The sequence below is a fragment of the Tasmannia lanceolata genome, unplaced genomic scaffold, assembly GCF_043159265.1.
Source record: "Tasmannia lanceolata isolate RefF3 unplaced genomic scaffold, GAP_Taslan_0.1 ptg000037l, whole genome shotgun sequence".
NCBI classification, from domain to species: Eukaryota; Viridiplantae; Streptophyta; class Magnoliopsida; order Canellales; family Winteraceae; genus Tasmannia; species Tasmannia lanceolata.
The window spans coordinates 7,857,077-7,870,582 of NW_027518714.1; the positions used below are offsets into that span (position 1 = coordinate 7,857,077).

Sequence of the window (13,506 nt, forward strand, 5' to 3'; positions counted from 1 at the left end):
TCAGGTTCGGGTTGGGTAAATGGTTCCTCGGGTCAAGTTCGGGTTGGGTAAATGGTTCCTTGGGTCAGGTTCGGGTTGGCCTCAACCCGACCTAACCCAACCCGAGTTGCACCCCTACCATCAATTTGTGACGAGAAAAGTATGGAATGCGGGGGCAAGTTTCTAGAAGAACTACACTACCCGGCTAGTTTTGGACCGCGCTGATAAATTCAACCGCCCGGGAGAACCGGTTCACCCCTTTTTACCAGGTTGTAAGCTTACAACTAGGGGTGCAAATCGGTCGGGAGGGTCGGGTTTTGAAGGAACCTACCCTACCCAAGAAACTGTCGGGTTGGGTCAGGTCGGGTTTTTTTGGGAAAACCCACGATTCCTAAACTGGCCCTACCCATGATAGTTTCTCGGGTCGGGTCAGGCCGGGGCGGGTTTTTTCATATTGTCGCCTGGTTTTAGCTTTATTTAGAGAATGAACTGGTAAAATAAAATAGAAGTGTGTTTACTGTGATACAAAAGCTCCCACCTCCACTAGAAGAACATCAAAAGGATAGATCAAGATTAATGGCTTAACGGTAAAGCAGATGTCTATAAAAAGCCAATAAGGACCCCAACAATGCAAATACAACTTCTGTTTTTAATCATCCAAAGCCATTTCCTATTTGTAACACAGCAAAATATCTGATTTTGCTTTTATTTATTCAATACCAAGCTAACTAAGCACCTCTTTGGATGCCACTGGTAACTATTCGAACATAATTTTATATGCAAGTGGGTTTAAGAAGGAAACTATATTTCCACATCACAAGCATGATCGCCTCAATGAAAACATTTATCGATATATTGAAAAATAATTTGCTATGTTAATCGGGAGATGTTTAAAAAGTCATAGTACACCTATATTAGTCGGTCGGGTTTCAGATTTCTTTTCTTTAAACCCGACCCTACCTAAGATTGAGCCCGGTTTTCAAACTAAAACCCGACCCCACCAAATACCCATGAGTTCTAAACCCGACCCATGTTATTTTTGGGTTGGATCAATGCGTGTCGGGTAAAACCCAACCCAAGTTGCACCCCTACTTACAGCCGGTATGGCAAGTATAGACACATTTTCTCGTTGGGAGATGATATTTTCACCCCCTCTGCAGTACGCATTCGCCTCCCTATAACGTGAACAGTGGGCAACTTTAACGCTTTTTGACGGCAAAACACGTTAAGAAGGGGACGAATGCGTAGTACATGGGGGGTGAAAATATCATCGCTCTTCTCATTTTGTCTTTCTCCGCTGACACACTGCAAACACTGAAATCTCTCTCGGGTGGTCGGGTCAGACAAACAAATGATTTAGATCGGGTGATTATAACATGCTAGTCCATGACTTATAGCTTCTACTTCGAAACCTCAGGTTCATGTCGCAAGTGTCAGGTGTTCGCCCACCTGCTTCACCCGGCCCCTATTAGTAAGGGCGGAGCTACACAGGCTGACCTCGCCATGGCCTTTCTCCGTCTGGGGGATTGACGTAATCGGAAAGGTCACTTCGAAGTCCTTTGCTGGCTTCGAACGATCTGGGTCTCCGGGATGTAGCCTAGAGAGAGTCCACCAAAGTGGCAAAGCCCCATTCTCTTGGAAAAACGCTAATTAGATAATCCTTCTCAAACAGGTAGAACCTTCAGAGTTCTATTCGGCAACCCTTTCCTCTCTCATGAAATATGACCAATATTCCCTATCTCATGAAAAATAAAGAAAACAAGACAAAATATGGAATTTCTAAAAAGACAAATCATAAAATACTCATGAAAAATGATCACAATACCCTTATCTCATGGAAAAATGATAAAAAGATTGAAAAAATAGGAAAAGATTCCTAAAAAGGAAACAACCCTATAATACTCTTATGTCATGAAAAATGACCAAAATACCCTGTCTAAGTAGACAAAATGGAAATACTTAAAAAAACTCTCACAAACCATACACACCCTGACAACATTATCTCACAAACCGTACATACCCTCACACTATATACTAAAAAAATGGGTGCACCTACATCCGGAGGAGACATTGTAACGTTCATTTAAAATAAATACTTGGGCTCGCCTTATTTGAAGACGTTCATTTAAAATAAATACTTGGGCTCGCCTTATTTGAAGATCCAAACCATTCATTTGTCGTGCCCCCGATGTAAGTAGGCCTTACTCATAAGATCATTTATGGATGATCCCAACCCGCTGATCTATTGATAAGTAGGAACCATATAACAAATTGAAGAGTACGATGGGATTATCTTACGGAGATGATTTTTTCTTTCTTTCTTTCTTTTTTCCTTCCAAGAAAGCCTATTTACATCGGGACCAACAAATGAACAGTTTGGATTTTTGAACAAGGTGGGTCAACAAAGTGGGTTGCAATGAATTTTCTAAGCATTGATAGACTTGCCCCTTGTCAGTCGGTATTCGCCCCTTTTAATGGGTTGTGATTGGATTTTCGAACAAGGTGGGCCGCAATGAATTTTCTATTAAATACTGGCCATTGATAAATTTGCCCCTTCTCACCCCCCTTTTACTGGGTTGTGAAGCATAAAACCAGTACAGCTAGTATCCCATCCCCCCCAAACTCTCTCTCTCTCACGAAGCAAACTATGCACACTCTCAGAACTTTCTCTCTCCGTCTTTCAACACAACTCCATTGTGGGGGCCAACAACTAAATGTTTTAGATCTTTGAACAGACACGCCCCAATGTATTTAAAAAAAAAATGAATACACCTACATGCGAAGACCATAGGACACAATTTTTTTAAAAGAATATTTGGGCCCACCTCATTCAAAATCCAAACTATTCAATTGATGGGCCCAGTGCACGTTGGCCTTGCCTACAAACTCCTCTCCACAGGATGATTATAATCCTTCAATCTCTATATAGAAGACACCATATAACAGATTGAAGAGTGAGCATGCTTTTATACGCTTTTACATGAAAGGATATTTGCACCGGGGTCCAACAAATGAACGGTTCGGATGTTCGGACGAGGTGGGCCCCAATGCGTGTATCTTTCTTATAAATATAACGGGACCACTTTGTTAAAAGATCTAAACTATTCAATTGGTAGGCCCACGCCCAACTTAAATAAGTTGTACCCAAAAATCATCTCCGTATGATGATCCTAACCTTTTGATCCTTAGAGATTTCTAATGAAACCTTAACTTTCCGATATTCGAACAAAACGAGCCATAGTATGTCCACTTACGTAAATAGAAAATTCATTGGGGCCTACCTTGCTCAAGATCCAAACCGTTCATTTGTTTGCCCCAATGTAAATAGGCTCTTCCCTAAAAAAATCATCTCCATGGGATGATCTTAACTCTTCGATTTGTCATATGGTGCTTTCCGCCTATAGATCAAAGGGCTAGGATCCTCCTATGGAGATGATTTTATGGGCAAAGGCCTATTTACATTGCGGCCTAACAAATGAACGGTTTGGATAGGTTCCAAGTGTTGTCTTTTAAATACGTGTTATAATGTCTCCTCATGTAGGCACACCTATTTTTTTTTCATAGGAAATCAATCCAGCCAATAGTAAATATGGACCATAAAAAATCTAGGCAACCCTCAATCGACGACCAGGATAATATCATTGTCTTTTGTTGAGATCTTCAACCAGCTTAATTAATCGAAGATGGGGCCCACTAATGCCTTGACCGTTTTATTTGGGCAGAGAAAAAGGAAAGTAAAGAAATGGAAACGTAGATTCCTTTCCTTCTACTTCTAGTGCATCCAAACGGACAACCAGTAGAGAGTTTCGACTGATCTTCTAATTACAAGTTTACAACTGACGAGAAGAAATACACTTGTGAATGGCGTCAAGGGTAGCTTCTCCTTCGTTTTTAGGGCTTGCGATTTCCATTGCTATTGTCTCTCTCGTTCTCCGATTTTCAGTAAAACCACCAGTTCAATCGGTGAGTCCTTTTCACTGCACAAATTTATTCTAATGTTTGTTTCAATCGGTTTCTAAATCTAGGTTTTCATGATCCAGCCAGAAAAATTGTGCTTTTGTTTCTGTTTTGCTCAATGCATTAGAACTTGTAGGTTTGGGATTTTTAGGGTTTGAGAGTTGTTTGATTTTGTTGCTTGCGTGGAGAAGTTTTTATTCTTCTTGTTAATGTTTCCTTTTAGGGAAAATTATACCTAGCTTTTTTCAGTGAGGAATTTCAGAGAAAGGTATTTAGGGTTTTGAGAATTTGTGGTATTTTGTCATTAGCTACTTTATAGATGATCGTACTTAATTCAACAGTTTAAAAAAAACTTAGAAATTCACAATATAAGAAAAATAATTTATGGGGAATGATCTGTGAATGCTTAATTTATGCCTAATTTTTTTATTTGTATTGTCTGATTGGTACAGAATAATGATTTTTATGTGCAATCCTCACCTTCCTGGTTGGAACTTGGAAGTCATAGTAGTTTTATTGTTGTTTTTGCTTGTCACTAAATATAGAAACACAAGGATTTGTAGATTTTAAAATTCTTGCCGAGTTTTTGGAGGTTCTGGCACTCAGTTAATTTCATACTGTTGACTTTCTAGAATCAGAGGCTGTGGACTAAAGAAGAGCTGGCTATGTACAATGGAACTGATGATGGATCGTCCATCCTCCTAGGAATTCTGGGGTACTATAGTTTTCCTTTTCTTTGTAATAAAGATAATCTATTGACTTGAGCATGGCGTGTGTTTGCAAGAACAGGACTGTGTTTGATGTAACGAAAGGAAGGACACATTATGGTCCAGGAGGGGGTTACCAACACTTTGCTGGCAGGTTGGTATTTGTCTTTCATCTGAATGTACCGTCTCATATGTATACTTAGGCCATGTCCATTTTTGATTGTGACAACCGATTGTGGGCTGCAAACCAATTATTAGACTCCAAATTACGTTTAATTTGATGTCTAATAATTGGTTTGGGACCCACAATCGGTTGCAACAATCTTAAACGGACAGGGTCTTAGTAATTGGAGGCTTCATGTTCATTCAAAAAAAGTAATCCATGCACAATTTGATACCTTTGTATCATGTATGCTTAGGTAAGGTTTTTGATGTATATTATATTGCATTAATAAAAAAAAGGGCAGTGATAAATCGACTCCCCATGTGTCTATCTCTCTCCTCTTGCTCTCTCTAACCTAGAGGAGAGAGAAAGACACATGGGGAGTCGATTTATCACTCCCCTAAAAAAAATTCTATAAGTCGAGATTGTAAACCTCAGCTTCTTTCTTCTACATACCTTAGATTGATATGCCAAATGACTTTTTGTGATTCATGTATGTTGAGGTTGTTTATTATGTAATTTATCTTAAAGCATTTGTAGAGTTAGTTTCGTCTTTTTATACGAAAAACAAGAATAATATAGAATGGGTCCATTGTCTTCACATAATTTTATATTTATTTGGATAGCCATTGCATGTTTTAATTATTATTATTATTATTTTTTATTGATTATGTTCTTGACCCATTTGTTCACAATTGTTTCATGGGATTCCAGGGACGCATCACGTGCATTTGTTTCAGGAAACTTTACAGGTAAAAACTGCAAGGTATATATGGTTTATGTTTGTGCTAATGCTTACTAAACATTTGATGCAGCCTCAACAGTATTGATTTATTTCAGCAATATTTATGTTGAAAATTTGGAAAAACAAAAAACTGAACATTGCGGCTGTTTGTGCAAACAAAAAGGAAACCAGACTAAGAAGGATGAAAAGAAAACTAAAATTATGTATTTGAAGAATAGCGACGGAAATAGTGATGCCAATAATAACCTCATTTTCCAAGCATAATACTTCATATATACACTGTTTGTGTAGTGAAGGCCTCCAATTACAAACTTCTACTAAATTTAAGATGGTTTCTTGGTCCCAGAGGCCATAATAATGTAAAACCCATCAAGTAAAGAAGCGTGATTATCATTTTTTTCCCGTCTGGCTTCAAACACGAGCATTGTGGAATCATTTCCATTGAATCAAATATCTAGGATAGAGTTCCATACTTTCATGAGCCTCCTTCCGTAAGCTTTGGAAGTTTTTTTTCATGGTACCTTTTCCTCAATAACATATCTCCTTCGAGGTGAAAATTGTAGAATTTTTGAAGATAAATGTTTAAGGGATAACTTTTGAAGATAATATGTTAAAAAACTGTACAATTGTTGAAGGTAATGTTGGGATTTTTCTCATTGATTGGAGGCTTGTAGGAACTTAATATACAGGGAGAATGTTTTAATTACTTTTGTTTCAAAGATCTCCAAGAGCAGCTAGAGTTACTTTTTATAGGCATAGACTTTTCCGAATCATTTTACCATTCTTATTTTATTCTCTTGCTACAGGGGATGGATTAACTGACTCATTGCATGGCTTGTCTAGCACAGAGGTAATGAATTTTAACTACTTCCTTCAACATGCATTTGGTTGGTACCTCATAACTATAACTTCTATACGGAATTTAGCTGGAATAACATTCTAGGATCGTCGACCCAATAACAATGTTTGGAAATGTTGAGCTTGTAAAGTAGCTTAATGAGAAATTGCTCCATGTAAAGTATGATCGAAAAATTAGCTACCTCTAGCATGTCCAAATCGTTGTTTCAAAAGCTATGAACTTAGAGAGAAATTTTGCCAAGTCGACTTTGTTTCTGCTCTATTTAGTTCTAAGCCAAATAAACAAGTTTTTTTTAAACTCGCTCCTCCCTGTGGTTTTGGTCTGGACGTCGATCCCCACGGAAGTGGAAGTACTTTGAAGAAGTTTATGGAAGCCCGTGGAAATATTGTAAAAATAATGTAAGTTTATTGAAGTCCATAAAAATGATGGAAATTTTGGATCGAACTTCTATAATAAGCACTAATTCACACTTTGAGGCCATCACATACGCAAGACAACCATCCATAATTGTGTAACATGATCAAACACCTAGTTACACCATGCGTTTCACATATGTCTAGAACAACAAATTTTATTCTAAACTTGTTGGAGCCACAAGGGTTAAGAGCGGTACTTCGGCTCTTGGGGTCCGCGCACTAGATGGACGAGATCATGGACCGTATTGCTGGATCATCGATTACTTTTCACCATGTTAGACGATCTGCTAACAGTGAGGCCGATACGCTTACTTCTCATGTTTTGAGAGCGGATTATCATACCAATTCTTTTATTTTCCAACTTACTCATCTTATTAATGGAATGAAAATTAATATTTCCTGGATATATGGGGTTTTTTTTTGGTTGTGGGTGCATCATAGAATCAAACTCTAGACTTCCGTTCAGACTTACTTCGGACTTCAATTACCTCAAAAGTTGACACATGTTAGCCAAAACCGACATGTGTTGATGGAAGTTTAAAACCATGTGAGACCTTATATGAATACATCTGCGACTTGATATTTGCTTGAGATGTAGCTTGGATAATTTCACAGTCTTCTATCTTCTCACATAGAAAATGGTAGTCTATGTCAACGTACTTTGTCCTAGCATGGAAAACAGGGCTTTGAAATAGTTTGATGCACTTTAATTTTCACAGCAAAGATGTGAGCCTGATATCGAATGTGGTTCCTATAGGACGTGCCCCAACCATGTAACCTTTGTTGTGGTGGAAGACATGGATGTGTGCTCTACCTCTGCACACGATCTGGCTATAGTCCTTTCCTTTTTACTGCTCTATGAGATTGGACAATTATTAAGTAGGATATAATACCCCAACAATGACTTGCATCTTTGTCCAATCTGCATATAAATACCCACATACAATAGTCTGTCTGATTTTTACACCCTATAACCTTATGCAAATATTTTGTCTCTCAGGTCATCCACCAACTTCGTTTTTATGATGATATTTATAATTTATATTCATTTGTAGTTAATATTGAGAACAAGTCGTATGAAATGATAGATAGGTTTCACAAGTACTTTAGTCTACCTTTTTTCAATGGTGTTAAGAGGAAGCACTCTACATTTACTTAAAAATGACTTTATGTGTGTTTGCACCCTTTTAAGATCTTGTTTAGCCCTTGCGTCCGATTGAAGGAATCAAAACTTTTTGGTGTTGTGGCTATTTGTTGTAGAGTCCTCTGCCAGCTTCATGATCATGAAGCGTTGTGCAGGCAACAACTTCTCGGCAAGCATCTTGTGACTTGCTTCCTTGTTTTTTGGCATTCTTGCCTTCTCTGTTGCTTCCTTTTTTTAACTAAGTGAAGCAATCCGTAGACTGCTCCTGGACTTTTCTTCACTAACAGTGTTGAGAAAGAATATAATCTAAGAGCCATCAGGTTGTGAATGCCGGAACAGAGATTGTTGTTGTTTGTATTGCTGCTATTGTGGTTTCTGTTGCTGGCATTGAGTAAAGCCCCGTCCATGGTCTCGACCACAACCTTACTTAGAAGAATTGTTGTTGGATGAATAAAATAACTCAAAGGTGTTATGGGAGGGGTAGTATTGGCTGTGGGAGGCTTATAACAGCTCCATGAAGCCTTGGTAGCGGACATCGTGCCGGAAAAGAAACTGAAGTTTGGAGAATGGTGGAAAATGTGTTCTTGGGCATCATAGAGGTGATGTGGAGTTGTGGACCATGTAATTGTCACCAAGCCCCTGGAGAGTATAACATGCTTTGTCACTGTCGCCGATCTTTTGCTGAAAGTCTGTGAACTGATCAAATAAAGTTTCCATTTTCTCGAGGTCATCCAAGATGATTTTCCCTTTTTCTTCTTATGTAGGGCAGAAAGAGCTGTATGATCCAAGCCTTAGATTGTTCAAAATAAAAGGAGTATAATGCCTTTCCTAGTCCATAGATGCCTGGCGGTAATAACATCAAACACCTGGGCAATAACCTCGAGTGAGAGGGTGGAGTTGATCCATTCAACCTGTAACTGATCTTTGGCATGCTAGGCATCATAATTAGTTGAATTGCACTCCTAATGATTATGAATACCAACAACATATGTACTATCTGTGTGCAAGTATATTGCCTTCTATAGATATTCTGCTTCTGTTTTTCAGCATGCATGTTCAAATATCTTCATTCTCATATATGCAGGTATACATTTTGGTGAATTTTACATTGGGAGAGTGATGTTAATTGGTATTTTTTATTTTTTTAAAAGCAGAATAATAGTGGTGGTCTTGTCCTTTTCAAAAGCTAGATGCACTTTTTGGTGTTTTCTTAGAAGGCGGTGGCTTTGCGGACTTTTTCTTAAAATAGACAAGATGCCTTTGCATTTTCTTTGGAGTGTCAAGTATTTTCTTCTTAAAAGCTTACCTTTATATGGTGTGGAGACTTGGTTTTGATTTCATGCCCGAGATTCTTAAAATGTACTTAGGAGGATAATTTCTCAATCATTTTGTCTCTGATTTGTTAGGTCAAAAGTGTAGTTGACTGGAGGGATTTCTACTTCAGAAGCTATATGTGAGTTACATATTCTGCTCTCTCTCTCTCTCTCTCTCTCTCTCTCACACACACACACACACACACACACACACAAAATATTGCTTCTAGTTTCTGATACAACTTTCCGAGCTTTATCAAATTTGTCCATTTTTTTGTATTTGGAAATATCAAGAGTTTTCTAGTTGGAACAAGAGGCCTGTATCTGTTCTGGTGACTGTGTGGGAATCATAGTTGGGAAAACTTGAATGTCAATTTTTTAAAGGATGTACCATTAAAAAGAACAAGAAAGGATGAAAAAGTACACTTAAAAGAAAAGTTCTGACTTGAACCCATGAAAATGTTACTCCCTAGGAGTCAGCGGCCTATCCGACCAAGGGGCAATGGGTTATCATAAGCTCCCCAGATTTGGAAAGTATGGGTCCAATGTTCTGTTGCAAATCAAGGGGCCAAGGATAATTGCTATGACCTTGTTTTGAATGATATCTGCTTTCCACTGTGAATTATTTATTCATGTTGTGATCTGAGAAGAAAGGGCAAAGAGGAACGAGATGGGGGAAGAGATACTAAGGGAGAGAAGAAGGAATATCCATCAATCGGTGGCCTCTCCCCCTCACTCTTTTATATTGAATGATAAAAACATAAATGCGCATAATACCCATATTGGGTAGATGGGCCTACAATCACACTTTTAACACTCTCCCTCAAGTTGGAGCATAAATATCATCCATGCCCAGCTTTTTACAAATCAATTGGAACTAAATTTTAGCCTTTCAAAAATAAAAATGGAAGTAACTTTTACCTAGTTTGGTAGTTCCTGTCACCAAGTTGCTCTTTAGACCAGGGTTTCGAGTTTTGGTTTCGATATGCATTTCACTGCAGACTGAAACAGGGACATACTGGTTTCAAATCGAAATTTCGGTGGAAATCCTGTAATTACCTTAATTTATTCTGTTGCTGGTCGTCTTTTTCATACATTATTTTTTTGGGAATTACCTAGAACTGGCTTTATTCAATTGAAATGGCTCTGCAGACATGTATGTCTTTTAGAGCGTGTTGCTATTGGCACTCTAGACAGTAGGCATGGTAACCCTGACCCATCCTGTTTTGCCTATATGTAAAATGTAAAATACTAAACATACATATTTGATGAGTGCTCGAAAAAAAGTAAATGCATTTTCCCCAAATTTCGAGGAAATATGATGTTTTAATGCCTCACTACTTCTAGAGATTGTTTTCACTGCCCGTTGAAGGCGGCCCTACATCGGCCTAGAGATTGCGTAGGTGGTTGTCCGCCTGTTTAGGCTTAGCTGCTCCACTTGGTTTAGTTCACCGAAATGGACTGCACCTAGGCGTTACACCTCCACCAAGGCTCCTTGGTTTAGACAACTACGTGTACTAACTTTTTTTTTTTTTTTTTTTAATGTCAACTATGTGTACTAACTACATTCTGCTGTTTTGCTAAGATAAGCCATGGGGCTAGAAACCAAGGAAGCAAGATTCTTCCCTGGGAGGGGGGGAACCTTAATTCTCAGGTTCTCGAATCCGAAACGGGAATCTTCTCGAATCCCCAAAAACTAGGAATTCCGGTTCGGATTCGGCGGAAACCCCGATTCCCACTTTTGAGAATCGCGGTTTATGATTCCCCGGAAATTCGATTCCTACTTTTGGAAACCGCAGTTTAATGTTATGTGAAATGCGATTTTCCGGCGATTCCTCGGAGATTATGTGGCGATGCCCAATTCCCCGGCGATTCCCCGGCGACTCTCCGGCTGCTTCACGATTCCCGCCTCCGACCATCCTGGGAGCCTTCGATTCCCGTCTCGATTTCCGCTCTCGATTCCCGCTCTGCAACCTTGAGAAAAATTACTGATGTGGTAAATTGGTTTAAGCAATCTGTCTTAACTATGGGACAGCAACTGGTAAAGGGGTGTGATCATTCCACAAACAACACGACTTCTATAGTGCCTTGCTTTCATTTGCAAACTAGATCCAGCTTGTTAAATTATTCCTTCTGGTATTTTCAGCGTTAATAGGTTATTACTTGGGACTCTATAAGTGGTTTGCTTTCATATGGAAACTGCATCCGTCTTGCTAAATTATTCCTTTTGGTATTTTCAGCATAATGCCTTATTACTTAAGACTATAAGTATAATATAAGTAAATTCTTTCAAAAATTGTTAGAATATATCAAAACAGTGCTTTTGAGTATTGATCTGATATTTTGATCCAAAGCTGTGAGGTAATACTCCAGCTATTAGGTGAGATGAAAGATAGAATAAGAAGCTATTGACATTTGAAAATCATTATCTGATGTTCTGCTTTTGCATTTCAAATTGTCAGATATGTGGGTAGACTAGCCGGTCGATATTATGATAGCTTAGGAAACCCAACTAAATATCTGAAGGGTGTTGAAGCGAAGGCTGCTCGAGGGGCCCAGCTTTTAGAGCAACAGAAGATCGAAGAAGCTAAACTGCCGAGTTGCAATTCAAGATGGAGTCAGAAAGACGGGGGAGAGGTAAGAGTTCCTATAACACATTGTTACACTTAACTGCTATGAAACTGAAGGTATTCTGTTTCACCTGGTCCAAATTTCAGCAATCAAGACAGTAGAAATTTTAAAGAATGTGATGTATAGTAAATATTAAAATATTACTCCTTTTTAGTAGTTGCTATAAATCATATAAATCATATTCCGTTCTTAAAGTGTATAAAAAATTACTCCTTTTCAGTATTTGCTATACATCATAATCTCTTGTAGAAGGGTATTTTTAGTATTTAGTATACATCTTATTCTCTTAAGTGAAATCAAGCAATGCGCTTTCAACTCCAGCTACATTATGAACGAAACCCCTCACAAGTTAAGGCTTGTATGGACGCCCCCAAAGTTGGTCCTTATTTGCAAATATCATTTTTTAATTGTATCCTAATAGATAAATGGGACATTAAGGTCTCTTTGGAAGTATTATAACTATTATTTGCAAAAAAATCTAAACGATTTGCATGTAAGTTTCTATGCAAATAATTTTTAGAGGTAACCAAAGAGTCCTTAATTCTCCTGGCAAAAAATCTGAGTAAATATGATGCATATTGAATATACGATATGCAACTAATCCTCATTCATTTGTGTTCAGGTTTGGTGCGACGAAGGCTATCCGAGGTTGGTTCAGAGACCTTTAGAAATCGCATTGACTGGAAAAATGAGCCACCGGTGTGCATGCTTCAAAGAGGAGGAATTAGAGAAGCCAGGCTTGGAGCTATACACTGGTTGTGATCGCTTGTCAAACGTTTGCCCTGTTTAAAACCATGTTTATATAATATTATATAAATATTACATATGTTTATATAATAGGATTTGCTAGGGATTATCGTGGAAGGCATTTCGCAGATGGGCTGTTGCATTTGTCATATTCATTTAATTCATCTGAGGTGGATGCTCTCACTTGCAACAGCCCAGCAGCAAAATGCCTTGTGCGATGGCCCCTAGCAAATCCCTTACATAATATTGTACTTTATATTGATTGAATTATTTCTTTACACGATTGAATTATTTAATGCGTTGTTGGATATGTGGTCCGACAGGCAGGGCTAGGGGTGGACATGGTTCGGTTCGGTTTTGGGCTAAACCTAGAACCGAACCATATATAATCGGTTCCTTGAAATTGGAACCAGAACCGAACCATATGTGTGGAACCGAACCTAACCATAACCATATATAATCGGTTCGGTTCTGGGTTTACCCAACCTTCACCAATGGCCCTGTTTACATATGAATTACAAGCACTAACAGTAACAGTAACAGGCACAAAGTTGGGCAATACCAAACTTCATAACTTATATGAAGTATGAAGAAGTACAAACAGATGGGATGATAATGCACAAATTTTGGCAATGCATGAAGCCATGAACTACAAATTTGGGAAATAATAAGGCCCTAATATCCAAAGCAAAGATTACATTAAACCAATTCGGTTCTCGGTTCCGGGATCCCAAACCCAGAACCAAACCGAATTTGCACCGGTTCCCAGATTTCTGAACCGGAACCGAACCATATAGAAATGGAATTGAACCGAACCGAACCAAATGTGCCAGTTCGGTTCGGTT

At 38.5% G+C, this 13,506-nt stretch overlaps 1 protein-coding gene across 1 annotated transcript; it reads left to right on the forward strand.

Annotated features, from left to right (window-relative positions):
• Positions 1-3,722: 3,722 nt before the first annotated feature.
• Positions 3,723-12,939, forward strand: MAPR4 (membrane-associated progesterone binding protein 4). The gene is made up of 8 exons (XM_077372595.1): positions 3,723-3,942; positions 4,569-4,651; positions 4,726-4,797; positions 5,521-5,558; positions 6,358-6,401; positions 9,377-9,423; positions 11,746-11,920; positions 12,537-12,939. Exons 1-8 carry the CDS (start codon positions 3,841-3,843, stop codon positions 12,702-12,704), a joined length of 729 nt encoding a protein of 242 aa, XP_077228710.1. The 5' UTR covers positions 3,723-3,840; the 3' UTR covers positions 12,705-12,939.
• The last annotated feature ends 567 nt before the right edge of the window (positions 12,940-13,506 follow it).